The sequence below is a fragment of the Pezoporus wallicus genome, unplaced genomic scaffold (assembly GCF_028554395.1).
Source record: "Pezoporus wallicus isolate ANWC-B61680 ecotype Strahan unplaced genomic scaffold, APGP_CSIRO_Pwel_v1 contig_7073, whole genome shotgun sequence".
NCBI classification, from domain to species: Eukaryota; Metazoa; Chordata; class Aves; order Psittaciformes; family Psittacidae; genus Pezoporus; species Pezoporus wallicus.
Window position 1 is genome coordinate 1,245,812 of NW_026641326.1, and position 14,177 is coordinate 1,259,988.

At 41.5% G+C, this 14,177-nt stretch overlaps 1 protein-coding gene across 4 annotated transcripts in view; it reads left to right on the plus strand.

Annotated features, from left to right (window-relative positions):
• The window catches only part of LOC130606540 (monocarboxylate transporter 2-like), a 41,558-nt gene extending 30,301 nt beyond the window's left edge, over nt 1–11,257 (plus strand). For all 4 annotated transcript variants that reach the window (XM_057422999.1, XM_057423000.1, XM_057423001.1 and 1 more), the window contains 3 exons: nt 424–567; nt 5,354–6,229; nt 9,056–11,257. In XM_057422999.1, the coding sequence (XP_057278982.1) occupies nt 424–567; nt 5,354–6,229; nt 9,056–9,348 (1,313 nt within the window). In that variant the 3' untranslated portion in view covers nt 9,349–11,257. The remainder of the gene's footprint in view (nt 1–423; nt 568–5,353; nt 6,230–9,055) is intronic.
• Nucleotides 11,258–14,177: the final 2,920 nt, after the last annotated feature.

A 14,177-nucleotide genomic window follows, 5' to 3' on the forward strand; every position in this document is an offset into this window, starting at 1 on the left:
CTATTGGAATTGCATTAAATAGAGGCATTAAAAATGCAACAGTACTCATGATATCAGCCTAGTAATATGAACCCCTGCTTTGTGTGTATGGTTTAGCATCATAATAAATCAAGGAGGCCCTATGTTGGGATCATGTGTTCACCTGATTTGGTATTGCTGTTTGCCTTCTCTGACGACACTTGAAAGTCCTGAGGGCAGGAACTGTCACCAACAGTGACACAGTGTGGCACGGGACATGCTGCCATCTCCACACAGTGTGGATCATCTTTCTCTCCTTTTCCATTTTCTTCCTGAAGTCATGTTAGAAGCTGTCAGCAGCATCTCGGGGGCACTGATATTGCAGATTTTAACCTCCTTTGTGTAAAACATGCCCTTCTGTCAGAAGATACCTACCTCAAGGACCATTCTGTGCTCTTTCCCCAGGTCCCATTAGCAGTATTCTAGTAAACCGCTATGGCAGCCGACCCGTGGTTATGTTTGGAGGCCTGCTTTGTGGCATTGGGATGGTCTCAGCTGCCTTCTGCACCAGTATCATGCAGCTCTACATCTGTGTGGGCTTCATTACAGGTAAGAACAAAGCATCTCCTTTCCATGTGCACTTGAGGTTCACAGCTGGTGGCTTGGGGTGTTCACACTTGGGAACTGCAGCCAAACGCAATGGGAAGTGAGATAAAAAGCTGGTAGGACAAGGGCCCTCTCTTACTAAGTGCTCCAGGTGAGCTTTAGCGAAGAGCACATCCCCTGCTAAGTGCTGTGCTCCTGAACATCGCGTGTGGGATCACAGCAGTGGATCTGCTCTTTGCAGATGGGCACTCTTGGCTGGAGGCAATGGTGAGGATGGCCATCAGTGCCCTCAGCTCCTGCTGAAGTGAATGAAGGTTGACTGCGCTCTGCCCTGGGCATGGCGAGCCCTTCGAGATAGAATTGTGACTATGAAGAAAGCACCTGTGTTCCTATATTACTGTGTTCTGTTTCCCTCCATGAGATACAGGAAATGAGAGTTCAGGTGTTTGCTTGTGCTTTGTCTACTTGTGAGGTTATCTGAAAATAATAACTACTGGAGTTGATTGAAAAGATGCAGTATTCTCCCTATTAAGAAAAAATAAGACTGTATTTCCTTATTGAAGTTACAGTTTGAATTGTCTGTACCGAAATATGAATTTCCATATTGGAAACTTAAACAGAAGAAGGCATAGGCTCAGTCCAGCATCTTGAAAGCCTGCAGGTGCTTGGTTATTGCTTTTAAAGGTAGATGGATTGGAGTTCCCAACCTGAGTTATAGATTCTTAACTGTAAGCATTTTTGTTTGATTATTTTGGCTAAGGTACATCCACTGTTCCTTCCAGTGCACTGAGAACACCTGCCTAAAAACATGACACAATGAGTTCAAAATTGCTTTTGAGGTTGCAAGGCATATGTTTAAATGAGTGTTCCCTATCTCTCTGCAGCTGTATTAAGTGCTGCTGCTTTCTGATCATGAAAAGCACGAGCTCAACATTTAAAATCAATAAAACCAACCACTAACAAAGTAAATTGGGACAGAAAGTTTGTCACCCTGTTCTCCTACACCAATATTGCTTTATTAAATCCATGCAGTAGAGAATAAATCCCTGTGTAGGATTCCCTCTCCTAAAACTCAATCTTTCCAAGTAGAGTCACTGCAGTTAGATGAAACTGTGTTATTACTGAATGACTAAATCTTGCAGATTCCTTGAAAGAGGTTCCATAAACAAAGCAATGAGAAATAAAAATAACCAATGTCTCCCATGAATAAATTCAATAGTTATTGATGCATGAGCTTTGCATCATTCTGTACTAAACAAATGTCCTCAAGCAAGTTGACTAATGCTGGATTAGGGCATGGAAACCATAAATCCTTTGCTAAAAATATATGCATTTTGGTAAGCGGAAGGGCTCAGGCAAGGAACAGTGCTATAGGAAAACACTAACTCCTATGTTCAAAGATACTTATCTAAAAACATGCCAGGAGGGAATTCTGTGCCTGATTCCAATGGGCCTAGGATTTATGAACACCCTGCTCTGCTTTGCTCCCTAATATCTTTACAAATCTGGTCCATTGCTCACCCCAGATTGCTGATAGTATGAGCTGTGCTTGATGCACACATGTAACCCTTGTGCCAGCAAAAGGATACAGGGCAAACAGCCCCATATCTCCTTGTGCTTAATGCTGTGATATTTCCTCAGAGCAAAGCACATATTTTGTTGTGTACATCTTTTCCTCCTGCTTGCTGAATGGGGGCAGCTGTATGGATGAGGTCTTAGCTAATAACCCATCATTTCCAGGCATGGTGTGTGAGCTGGAGAAGGAATATTAATTCGGCAGAGAAGGGAAGATGCTTGTAATCCTGCTAACATGCTTGATGCCTCTAATTGCACTTGAAGTGCTTTTGCTGGTCAGGCCTAACATGGAAGCATTCAAGGGCAATTATGAAGCTGCCTGCTCATCATGCAGCTGAGACAGCATCAGTGGAGAGAGACTTCTGTAAAGATGATTTGCAATGACTGGAAAGCAACCTGTAAACATCACATTCTTTCTAGCCTCCTTCCTACCAGCCTGAAAAGGAAACAGGCTGACGTGAAAGACCCTGTTTGTGTAATTCACAGGGATGGAGATAAAAACAAGATACTTGTTACTAGGAGGTCTTTGCCACAGTCCTATGCTTTTGGCATATTAATAGCAATCTCTTCAGAGGGGCAGAGCAGGAAGTATCTGTTTACAGTGGAGGGATTAGACACAGAAGTCTCAGTTGCTTTCTTGATTATGTCTTTTTCCATTTGCATGCAGAGCAGGGATGAGGCTTTGCTGCTCTGAAGCAGCTCTGTTCTTGATGGCACCGAGCTGTGGGCTGCACGAGGCACTTTGCATACGCTGTAAAACCCATGTTCTCTTCCTCACGTGTTTCCCTATAGTGCTTAGAAAAAGAAATGGGGTTTGCAAGCTGTTGACCTGGATAGATGCCAGCCTGGGTGCATTAAATAGGTGTTTAGGCATGCAACCCCTTCTTCAAGTCTGAGGTAGAAGCAGCAAATTTCAAAGCTAAATGCAAGGCAATAACAACTGGTCAGAGTTTAGTTCCATCTGTACCAATTAGACAGCCATGAAATAAAGTGGAATCTAGGGTGAAGCATGTTGACTAATGAGACTAGAGGTTTTGCCTTAGCCATAAGTGTTGAGCATTGAAATACCTGTGGAATCTTCCCTTGCTAATAAGTTAAGAACAAGATCAATAGCTACACAGTTTACTCCTGTAGCACCACTTATTTCTTTCTAATATGAGGGAGATGTATTTAATCCAGGGAGGGATGCTCCTTCTGGCATAGGCTTGCTTCTGTTCATGCAACACCATCAATAGGCTTTTCTGTCATATCCCTGGGGGGAAAATGTGGTTATTTGAGTAACGATTTCAGCTATGGAAAAGCTGCTGTAGTTCTGAAAACTGGAATAAAATGGATATAAATATTTCCAACTAAAGTCAGACAAAAGCTTAAAGCAAATTGAAATTCCAGTCAGTCAGTTTGAAACTCTCCAAATTTAATTAATGGGAAGAGCATGAGGTAATATTAAATTAGATTTGTCTGACTGGCAAATTAATGTTCATATAATAAAAAAATGGAGTAGATCATTGTTTAAGCAAGCTGGCGTCTGATTTTTCCTTCTCTGCATGACATGTGCTAAGTCCCTACCAAAAATGATTCTGTGGAAATGATGGTTCAATTTCTGCCCTTATCTACCAGCATGGGAAATAGGGAGATAAAGCAAACTCTAATCCACTGTGCTGCATCTTCTCAGGTGAAAATAGCTGCATTCCTGTATCTGAGCACCATCAAGGGTTTTCTCTAACCATGGCTGTGTTTTGTGTCTGTAGTCCTCAGGTCAGCCCTTTAATGGGGATGAATTTGCCCCCTTATGCATTATGAGCAGCCTGTACTTCCCAAAGATATGCCCTACCAAATAAATGGACTATCTAGAAAAGTTCATGCTGAGAATATGTTTCATATCAAGGTTAATTTTAATCTGTTGCCATTTCAATTTATTTTAATGCTGCAAACCTCCAAGTATTTATTTTTAAAGAATCTTGGACTTGGTAAAAAACATAATTTTGTAAAACCATTCAAACCGAAGCTATCCAACATCAGCTGAGTTCTGCTGCATCAGTTGGATTGTGCTCTATCAGCGACTAATGATAGTGTTCCTTAATTAATTTTGAGGACCTTGACCTTTCTAAATTCTCTCCTGTAAAGCAATATGCCTAATTATGTACTGCACAGTTAAACAAACTAATTATATAGACTAATGAACAAGAAAAATCTGCATGACCCTATTTTCGGGATTCATGTTACAATCACTGATATATCTGATATAATCACTTCAAGGATTACATTTCTGCTTTGTTCTAATGGGGCTCATTCTTTCCTGGATGATAGGGTGGAAAATATGTGATATGCTTTTTAAATGTCTTTTTGATGGAGTTCTGAAAATTGAACTTTTGAAGGAAATGCTGCACATTGTAGCAATGTTTGAAAAGAAGAGATTGTTACAGGCAAGTGCTCTCAAACAGAAGCACAGAAAGTTGAGAAGACCGTGATAGCATTTGCCTTCAGATTTCACCTGTGCAAGGGAAGCTGGCTAACTGAATTAGCAATGCAAATTTGTAATGCCATTTATATATCTAAGTGTAATAAAAATAAATTCTAATTAAAAGAAACACTCTAGGGCCCTGTTTAATTAGCATCCTCAGTCGCTGTTCTGCTGTGTACTTGCAGACCTCTTCATCTTTTGCATCAGACCTGAATTCCTCATGCCACCACATTAGTAGCGGCTGATAAGGGTGATGTTATTTTCTGTGCCCAGCAGCAGTGTTGGGTGCTCACCACCTGTGGAAGGGGGTGCTAGCTCAAGATGCACCTGAGGAGGCTGTGGTTTGGTGGTTAGCGCTGTCCAAGCCACAATAACCTTCCTCAAACTGGGAGCTGCTATTTGTTTTTTAATAGATCCATCCTCTCCTGCAGCAACGCTGCTGTGTTTGGACAAAACCAACTCACTGAGAGTTATAGTTTCAATTTATTCTGAAGCAAACTCTTTGTGATAAGTTTGCCACCCAAGAGATTTGCTGTGCAAGAGGAAGGAGTGTTCTCTGACTGCAAGTGTCTTCCTGGGATCTCATTACCCACACGCTAGCTTAGGGATATTTTGAGCAGAGTTTGTATCCAGACTACCATGTTGAAGAGCCACCAGTGAACCAATTGCTCATAAGTTTGCCTTAAACAATGAGCTGAGGATAAATGGGTCTCATATCTTCCTTTGTGTCTCAACTATTTTTCTCTGTTCCAGGACTGGGCCTTGCTCTCAACCTCCAGCCATCAGTGATAATGATAGGGAAATACTTTCTGAAGAGAAGACCCATTGCAAACGGCCTTGCTATGGCAGGGAGCCCCGTGATGCTTTGCACCCTGGCTCCTCTCAACCAGTTCCTTTTTGACAGTTTTGGCTGGAGAGGCAGCTTTTTAATCCTTGGGGCAATTTTACTGAACTGCTGTGTGGCAGGAGCTCTCTTCAGACCCATTGGGCCAGGCACAACATCAGTCAAAACTCAGGTGACCGTGGAAGGGAAGGGTGCTCTGAAACGAGACGTCACTGAAGATGCCATGGAAATGAGTAGTCCCACAAACCTGCCCATGAAGAACAAAACGGAAGAGGAAGGAGACAGGGACTGTTGTGAAAAAATCAATCAGTACCTTGATTTTTCTCTCTTTAAGCACAGAGGGTTTTTAATTTACTTGATTGGAAACGTGCTCATGTTCCTGGGCTTTTTTGCCCCCATTATTTTTCTGGCACCCTATGCAAAGCACATTGGCATTGATGAATATTCAGCCGCTTTCCTCCTTTCAATCCTTGCTATCGTGGATATAGTTGCCCGCCCTACCACTGGCATCATTGCAAACAGCAAGTGGGTGAGGCCACGGATTCAATACTTTTTCAGCTTCTCCATCGCTTTCAATGGCATGTGCCACCTTCTGTGCCCCCTGGCTTCGAGCTACACAGGACTCGTCATCTATTCTGTCTTTTTTGGCTTGGCTTTTGGTATGGTTTGTGCCATGCTCTTTGAAACACTCATGGACCTCGTGGGAGCTGCCCGGTTCACAAGTGCTGTTGGCCTGGTCACCATTGCAGAGTGCTGTACAATACTGCTGGGGCCACCTATTGGAGGTGAGTGCATTTTCTTCCTCTGTTCCCACTGGGTTGTCACTTACATTTAGAGTCTTGCAAGCACAGTTTGTGAGAAGTGATTCTAAATGTGTTTTCTCTGCTTCCCACCCACCATTTTTCCACTAGTAATTGAACAGGGATGGCAGGTCTTAGGTATCTCCTTCCTGTGTAGCCCTCCAGTTGAAGTTTGGAAGTGATCTTTTCGTTCCTGATCCCTTCAACTACTTGAACTGAACTTGTGGACTGGGACTTCTGTAGCACCACATGACTCCTCCTGGAGACTTCTTCTGTTGCAAAACTTCCACATTTAAGCACAGTAAAACACAACAGTTCCAACAGATCCTCTTGTTGAATCAAACCTCAGCCTTGCTATTTGTCTGTAAGGCTTTGAGTACTTCCTTTTATGGATTTTAGTTATTATATAATCACATTTAGTCATATCATCACAGCCTTAAATCTATCAGATTGATAAGGCTGTTCCAAAAATAATAACAAAAAAAGGTTTACTTTGGATGGGATGGTTTAAAGTATCAACAGGCAGAGACCCTCAAAGGTCCATGCTGACAATATTGAACCTCCAGAAGGGCTTACAGTCATCTGAAGGTAAGTGGGAACAGTGATCTTCTGTCATTTTAACAGCCTCTGCTTCTTCCCCTCTACAGCATGCGCTCACTTCTTTTTCTACAAGGAGCACACCTTTTCTGGAAGACATAGGTTTTGAATTTGAATGATATTTGAATGTGGCATTTGGCCTAAGTAAAGTCCTTATCAGATCTGAGTTGGCTATGAAATAAATGACGTTATAGGTGACATCATCTCAGTGTACAGATACTGTCATATCTGTATATGTCCTGCAATTTGCATATCACCTGTATGAAAGTTTGAATAACTAGTTTGGAAACTGGTCACCTTTAAGTATGCAAAAAAGTTGAATTAGTTTGTGTGTGCTCTCTGTATTCAGATGTGTGAAAGTTAAACCCTGCTAATTCTTTTGATATGACAGTGTCATAATATAGGTAAAGAATGAACAGAAAGAAGTCCCTTTAAATCTATTTCCTAGATTCAAAACTGAGACATGGCTGATACTCTGTATGACACATTTTGCAGAGCCATTTAATTCTTCATATTGCCATGTAGCTCATCCAGTGTGACAGAAGCAGCTGTATCCTCTTGCTATCTTACTGATTCATTTAATTAATGACAAACAAAAGAAAATACAATTTCAAAATGACTGTTTTCTGAATGATACAATTTTCTGTGTGGAAGATTAGGTTAATGACCAGAGACTGCTAATGAGGCTAAAACTGTTCTATGCCATAATCAGGAATATTAGTTTTGTAGGTTTTTTCCCCACCATTTTAATAAGCAGCAAATTTATTGGCTCTTTGGCATTTTAATAACCTACTGCAGGGTTCTGCTTTAATGAACTAAGTAAATTGTTCCCAGTGTGTTTTATGACTTTATCTTATTCTCAAAGGAAAAGAGGCAAGACGATCCTACTGTTGAATTTTCCAATACTCAGCTCATTAAAACTCTCATTGAAACTCATTTAGGAGACCTCTAGGTCATCCTGATTAGCAGAAAAGGGAAGATTGTTGCAATTAGCATTTGGTTGATGTTTCACCAGTAACATGAAAACCACATGAAAACCAGTGCATTGACAAGATATTCCAAGATACCTAGGAATGATTCAGGAAGAATCATGGCCAAAACCAGTTAAAACCGATTATTTTTGTGATCAAGAAACCTATTTGGTGGCCATAAAATCCTTTGTTAGTGTAATGAAGTGGCATAATTAGCCATCAGCGTTTCAACATTAGGGTTCAGTCAGGAAGTAACTAAAGGTCCCTCCTTTTTAAGGAGGAGAACATTTTCCAAGAAGTCAGACAGCTAATGGATGATGGGCCGGTTTCAAGGAGGGCTGATCTGTACTGTGAAGGCCAGGTTAGGAGTCGGTCTTACCTTAATTAGGATTTGGGATGTTAAGAATGGTTGGTGTTGCACCAGTAAATGGAATTAATGCTCAGGATCATAATCCCAGTAAGATTTTCATTACATTTTGACATAATGGAGAACAGTGACATTTCAATTAAGCCTTCTCCCTTCAATTACTCTACAACTCCATGGCAGAGGCATTAACCTTTGAGAAGAACCTGTCGCATTTGTCTTGGCATTGAAATTATCTGACATTGACAGCATCATCTTTGCATTCCCTGGAACTAATGTTTTCCAGTTCCACGCAGTGCCCTTTCATCTTTACATCTTGAGTATAGATGCAGCAAGGGCAGCTGTGACCAAAAGATGAGTCCCCTCTAATGCTGGTGAATGAGCAGTGGTGGAATAAATTGGAGGGTCTTTGTCAGGAGTGTAAAATGAGACTGAGTGGCCAAGTGCTATCTCATGAAGGTCTTCCCAAAAGCTGATGCTTTTGCTGTCAGCCTGATGGCTATCAACTCAAATGAACATCCTTGTAGGTGATCACCAGAGTCAATGGAAAGACTGTCTCTGTGATGAGAGGATTAGTTTCTGCATGGGAAAAGTAGATGTGCTGAAAAATCCAGACTTTGCAGTGTAGATTTCCTGTCACCTTCTACTTAACTGCACAAATTATTGGTAGTATTACTTATCCCAGTGTTGGCTACCCAAAGGATATATAGTGGAACGCGTGAAGTATTTGAAGGATCAGAATATTTATGGAAGAGATCAGAAGTCTGGAGAATGTCTTATTTTATCCAAAAGCCACAAGGGTGTCCTTTAGGATCCTAAACCACAATATTCTTACCTTCATCTCTAAGCTCCTTTTTTTTATATATGTATCTTTTACAGGAACGCTTATCGATACCTTTGGGGACTATAAATACATGTTCATTAAATGTGGAGTTGTGATGGTCCTGGCAGGAACCTTTCTGTTCATCATGAATTATTATAATTATCACATGCTTGCCAAGGAGGAAAAGGAGAGAAAAGCAAAAGAAGAGGATCCTAAAACTGTAAGGACAGAAAATGAAGGCAGAAATAACTGGATCAAAGAAACCACACAGGATGGGCCTGAGCTGGAACCTTTGAGAGAGGAGCAAGAAGGACCAAAGAAGGAAGTGAATGGCATAATTGAGGTTTAAACCTGTTTTCATGGGCTGAATGGGATATTATTTCTGGGTTAAGTGGATGCCAGCTGTGAAATCACACTAGGTTTTTAAAGTTTGTTCTATGTTCTGCCGTGTACTTCCTCTTCTTCGTTGTAGAAGACCAGAACAGAAACAAATTTGGTTTATTGTAAAGTGCTAGGACACAGTGCAGTATCTGTACTACACCTCTACGTAGTGCAAGGCCAGTGGCCATCAAAATCAATGCAGAGCTCTTCCAGCAGCCTAACAGGCTTTGCATTGAGTACTGTGGTGGCTGGATCTTCCCACCATGCAGTCAAAACTCTTTGACTCTCTTTGGCTGCAGTGTTGGAATCATCCCAGGGATATGGTGCTGCCTTCCACTGGCAGCTGCACTGTGCCTTGCACCTCTGGCTCATGGAAATGTAAACTAGACTTTACACTCATTTTAAATACAACATGAGAGAGCTGCGTGAGCAGAGCAAGGGCAGTACATATCTGTGCATTAGGTGGCAGCAAGGCAGCCTGTTCCTCTGGCCAGAGCATGCTAGGAAGGAACTAACGTGGCTCGTCATAGCTTGACCAGGGACTTTCTCGGGGACCTCTGCATTAGCAAAATGCCTTGATAAAGGTGATGTTATGCAGATGCCAGCATAACAAGGCCAGCATGCTGCAGGAGTCTTTCTTCCAGGGCTGAAATTATCTAGGACAGAAATTCAGTCTTAGAGGGCTTAAAGTTTGAACTATATTTGATCAGTTCTTTAAAGTTTTCCTTAGGAGATTACAAAATCCTTATTATGTATCTGAGTGCCTTACTGTTTTTAGCATGCTTTTTCTTTACGACACCCTGGTGAGGCAGTAAGTGTTGTTACTATTAATTAATCATACAATGGAAAACTGAAGCACAGAGGAGCTATGGGCATCATTACATTGGTGAGTAATGCTGAGGCATGCCAGAGCTGAAATGGGATTCACTGCCCCAGATTAGGTACCTGAAAGCACAGGTATTGGGTGCCGAGCACAGGTACCCTCCTGATAGAAAATGGGGAAATACCATGGATAGTTGTACATTAAACCACAGCCCTCTCTGCAATCCAGCCTGCTTACTTTGTGCTTCATATTACTTGGGATTAATGATTTTAAACACTGTTTTAGAGCTGTGACCTTGTGCCATACTTCTTTACCCTGGTTGTGTTGCATCCACCCTGGAGGGAATCCAAACGCAGCTGCCTCCCCTCCTTGTTTGGGCCGGGTTAGACACCTCCCTATTGCTAGCACTGGAATACCTGGTGGCTTCATGCCGTCCTGGTGCATGAAATAGTTTCCCCAGGTTAGTGATGCAGAGCTGGAGCTGAAGCCACATGGAAAGCTCTTATTCAGTGGTGATAGTTTTGAGCTGGGAAGATCTGGATTCTAGCAGCAAGCAGTGATATGTTTTACGATAAGTAGCTGTTGCCCAAGAGCCATGGATGCTGAGCATGGCATCACGTGGCTGAATCCTCAGCGTTTTGTGGATTTAGCTCCAAGTGACTGGATAAAAAGAAGAACTCTTCAGGCAGATCACCCAAATCTGATTTTTCTCTGCTGTAACAGTACTATGTGATCAGATAGTATTTTATCATGCCACTGTATGCAAAGAATGGATTGTAAAAATACTTTCATAAATACACTGTACTCTTAAAATTTGATCACTTCTATCTCTGTGTACAAAATCTTTTCTTTGAAATCTTTTGTTCACTGAGGAATAATGGTCTTTGCCTGCTGAATTCAGGAGGACTTAAATTTTATCCTTATCTTGTATTTTCTCTGAAAAAAAAAATCTGAACAATATACTTAGGCTTTTGTTGCTGTGTTTCCAATACTCTTCATTTCTGTCAAGTATATCTATGGTATTGCAGTAACAAAAAGCATGTCCTGAGCATTTTCCACTCTGCCTTTTGTGAGCTTTCTTCTACTTACTAAAAATATTTGTAGAAAATGAAATGAGTTTACATTTGCCCATTGGGATGTGTAGGGTAATGCTGCCTTTCTATTCAGTAAGGAATATATCCTCATATGGTTTCTAGTCCTGGCTCCATGTACATGGTAATACAGCTCATGGTTTTAGCTTTTTATTCCAGGCCAATCACCAGTAGCTGTGTGCCACACAGTTTCTTTGCCATCCTCAATGGTTTGGGCCAGCCTGACCCACACCTCCAATTGCATGGGCCCATGAGTCTCAAAGCAGCTGAGAATGATGTGGCAATGATTTGACAAGATTATTTTCATACCTTCCCACCAGATTGTATCAGTTAATTCTAGGCACAATGACCCAGATCCTCAGCTGCCCTTACTGAGAGAGCTGATGTAGGGCTCTTTGTCTAGCAGAAACCCAAAACAAGCTGTTTAGGTCATAAAACTTTGTTAATACAGATAATATTTTCAATAAAAAGGCTTTCTTTCCAGCTATCTATACAAATTCTCTGGCAAAGAGACACCATGCTACATTGGATAAGTGGCTCTTTACAGATTCGGAAGTCTTCTAACATTGAGCAGTGACTTCATTTAACCTGCTCAACCTCCTGTCACAGCACCATATACCATCCTTAAGATTACGACACTATTTCTATCACATAGGAATCCAGACTGTTTTAATACAATTGTGGTGATTATGACTGGCTGTCGATGGTGGCTGGCCTGCTTCCTGCCCCACCATAGGTTCACATCTCTCATCACATCCCACTAATCAATGCAGCAAAGCAATGCCAGATAATTCTGCACTTTTAGGCATGTGAGTAGCCTTAGAAATGCTTTGTTGAGTCAAATCCCATGAATTCTACACTTTGCAGGCTCAAGCTGTAATGCAGACTTGGGAACCTCTCAAAGTTCCCTAAGAACATCTTCAGTTATTAAAAAAGACTGCTGCAATATGAAATACCCATTAGAAGAAGCTCTTGTGAAGGAATAGAAGCTGCCTGTGCATCTAATTTTGTGATTTGTGTGCCAAATGGAACACGATATTCATATTTACATGCATGCTTAATTCTGGAAAGCACCTACGTAGGAAAGTCGAGAGGTGTGAGTTTTGTACCATAAACCTATGTACTATGCACATGGGACATATTTGGGATATCAGACATGAAAGGATGACTGCTAACACTTCCATTGGAGTGCAATTACTGGATGTCTTTTATGTTTCATTAACTTGTGACCTTATTAGAGGATATTACCCATTTTTTCCAGGGTTGCTTGAACTTCTACAAGAGCCTGATTGTAATGCTGAACCATCATTCCTAACAGCCACAAAAGAAGCCAACAGACCAGGCAGCAGCACAGCACTCCCCACAGCCATGTGCCAGTGAGGCACGAGCAGTGTTTGATGGGAAGGTGTGACAAGCACCATGGATTAGATTTAGATTTATCCCACATACTAATTTCTTATTAATAGTTTCCCTCACTTTCCCCCCTCCTTATATATTTAGCTTCCTAAATTTAAAGGCATGGAGGAGGATTTTAACTATTTCAACATATTCAAGTGGCAAAATTTGTACGTCTTCCTACCTCCCTTTTTAACAGAATGATAAAGCAGCGACCAGTCCACATAGTGGAGTGTCATGATGCTGGGACATTTTCTACCATCACCCATTGTGCAAGATGTTGCTTTGCCACACATGGCATTGCCTTGGCCTGGGAAAGGAGCAACACAGGCTGCTTGAGAGCAGGGCTGGTGAGCAAGGCTGGGAGACACAGCACTGCTGGGTCTCAAATCTGCAATCTGTGTGATGAACTCAAATATACAGCTGTGAAGAGTTGTAGATTTGAGCTCATCTCACACAGGTTCAGTGTTTCTTATTTTATACTGCCAGTTAAAACCTTCAGCAAAGAGGATGCCGGAGAAGTCTGGAACCATGCGTGAACAGAGGTAACTTGGTAGTAACCATATTAAAACCAAGCAAAACAAGCAAAGAAACCAAAAACTGAGGTACCAATCTCTATGTTTGAAATGTGCAATCATTCTAGACAGCACAAGAGAGTATTCAGAAGGACAGCTCCAGTTGCAGCTGATGCCACATTTATTTTGATGTGTTCAGAAAATGCCTAGTAGACAATTCAGGTGCATTCAGATTACATGGAGGAATGAATTTAAAAGACTTTGTACCCTCTGTGGAGACAGTGACATTGACTACAAACCAGTGCTATTTAGACTTATCAGAACCCTGCAAGGGTGTTGTGATGAGTGACATTCGTAACTGTCAGCAAAGCTTCCCATAATGGCTGTGCAGCTCAGGAGCAAAGACTTGATTTGCTGTCTGCTTTGGCACTCACTGAAGTATTGCTGCTGCTGTTCATATTTGGAGAGAGGTTCAGGTAGATTCTGACACCAAGTAATTCACATACACAGGTAAAGGGGATGGCCCCAGAAGGGACATGACATCACGGTCAAGTCCCTTCTGGCACAGGTGATAATTCCCCTTGAAGAACATACAACCTATCATCCTGCAGAGCCAAGCACTTGCCGAGGAGTGACCCTGCTATGGTGTCTGTCCTGCAACTCAACCTGAATAGCTGAGCCTCCAAGAAGTACAACAGTAGAGGAGTCTAGAGGCTTAAACAAACACAATCTGACACAGCTTGAGATACGCAAACCCTTAGCTCATCAATCAAACAGTTAGGATATTTATGCAAAGGAAAGGACCTCCAAAAAGGCACAAATTTGGGCAATATTTAAAAATGATTTTTCCTTTTTTTTTTTTTTTAGCATTTATGTTTATTTCTATGTTACTACTTTCTGAAACAAACTCTGCATCTCTTCAACTTGGGCATTACTGATGAATGCTTCCTCTAATGACTTCACTTTCTCTTCT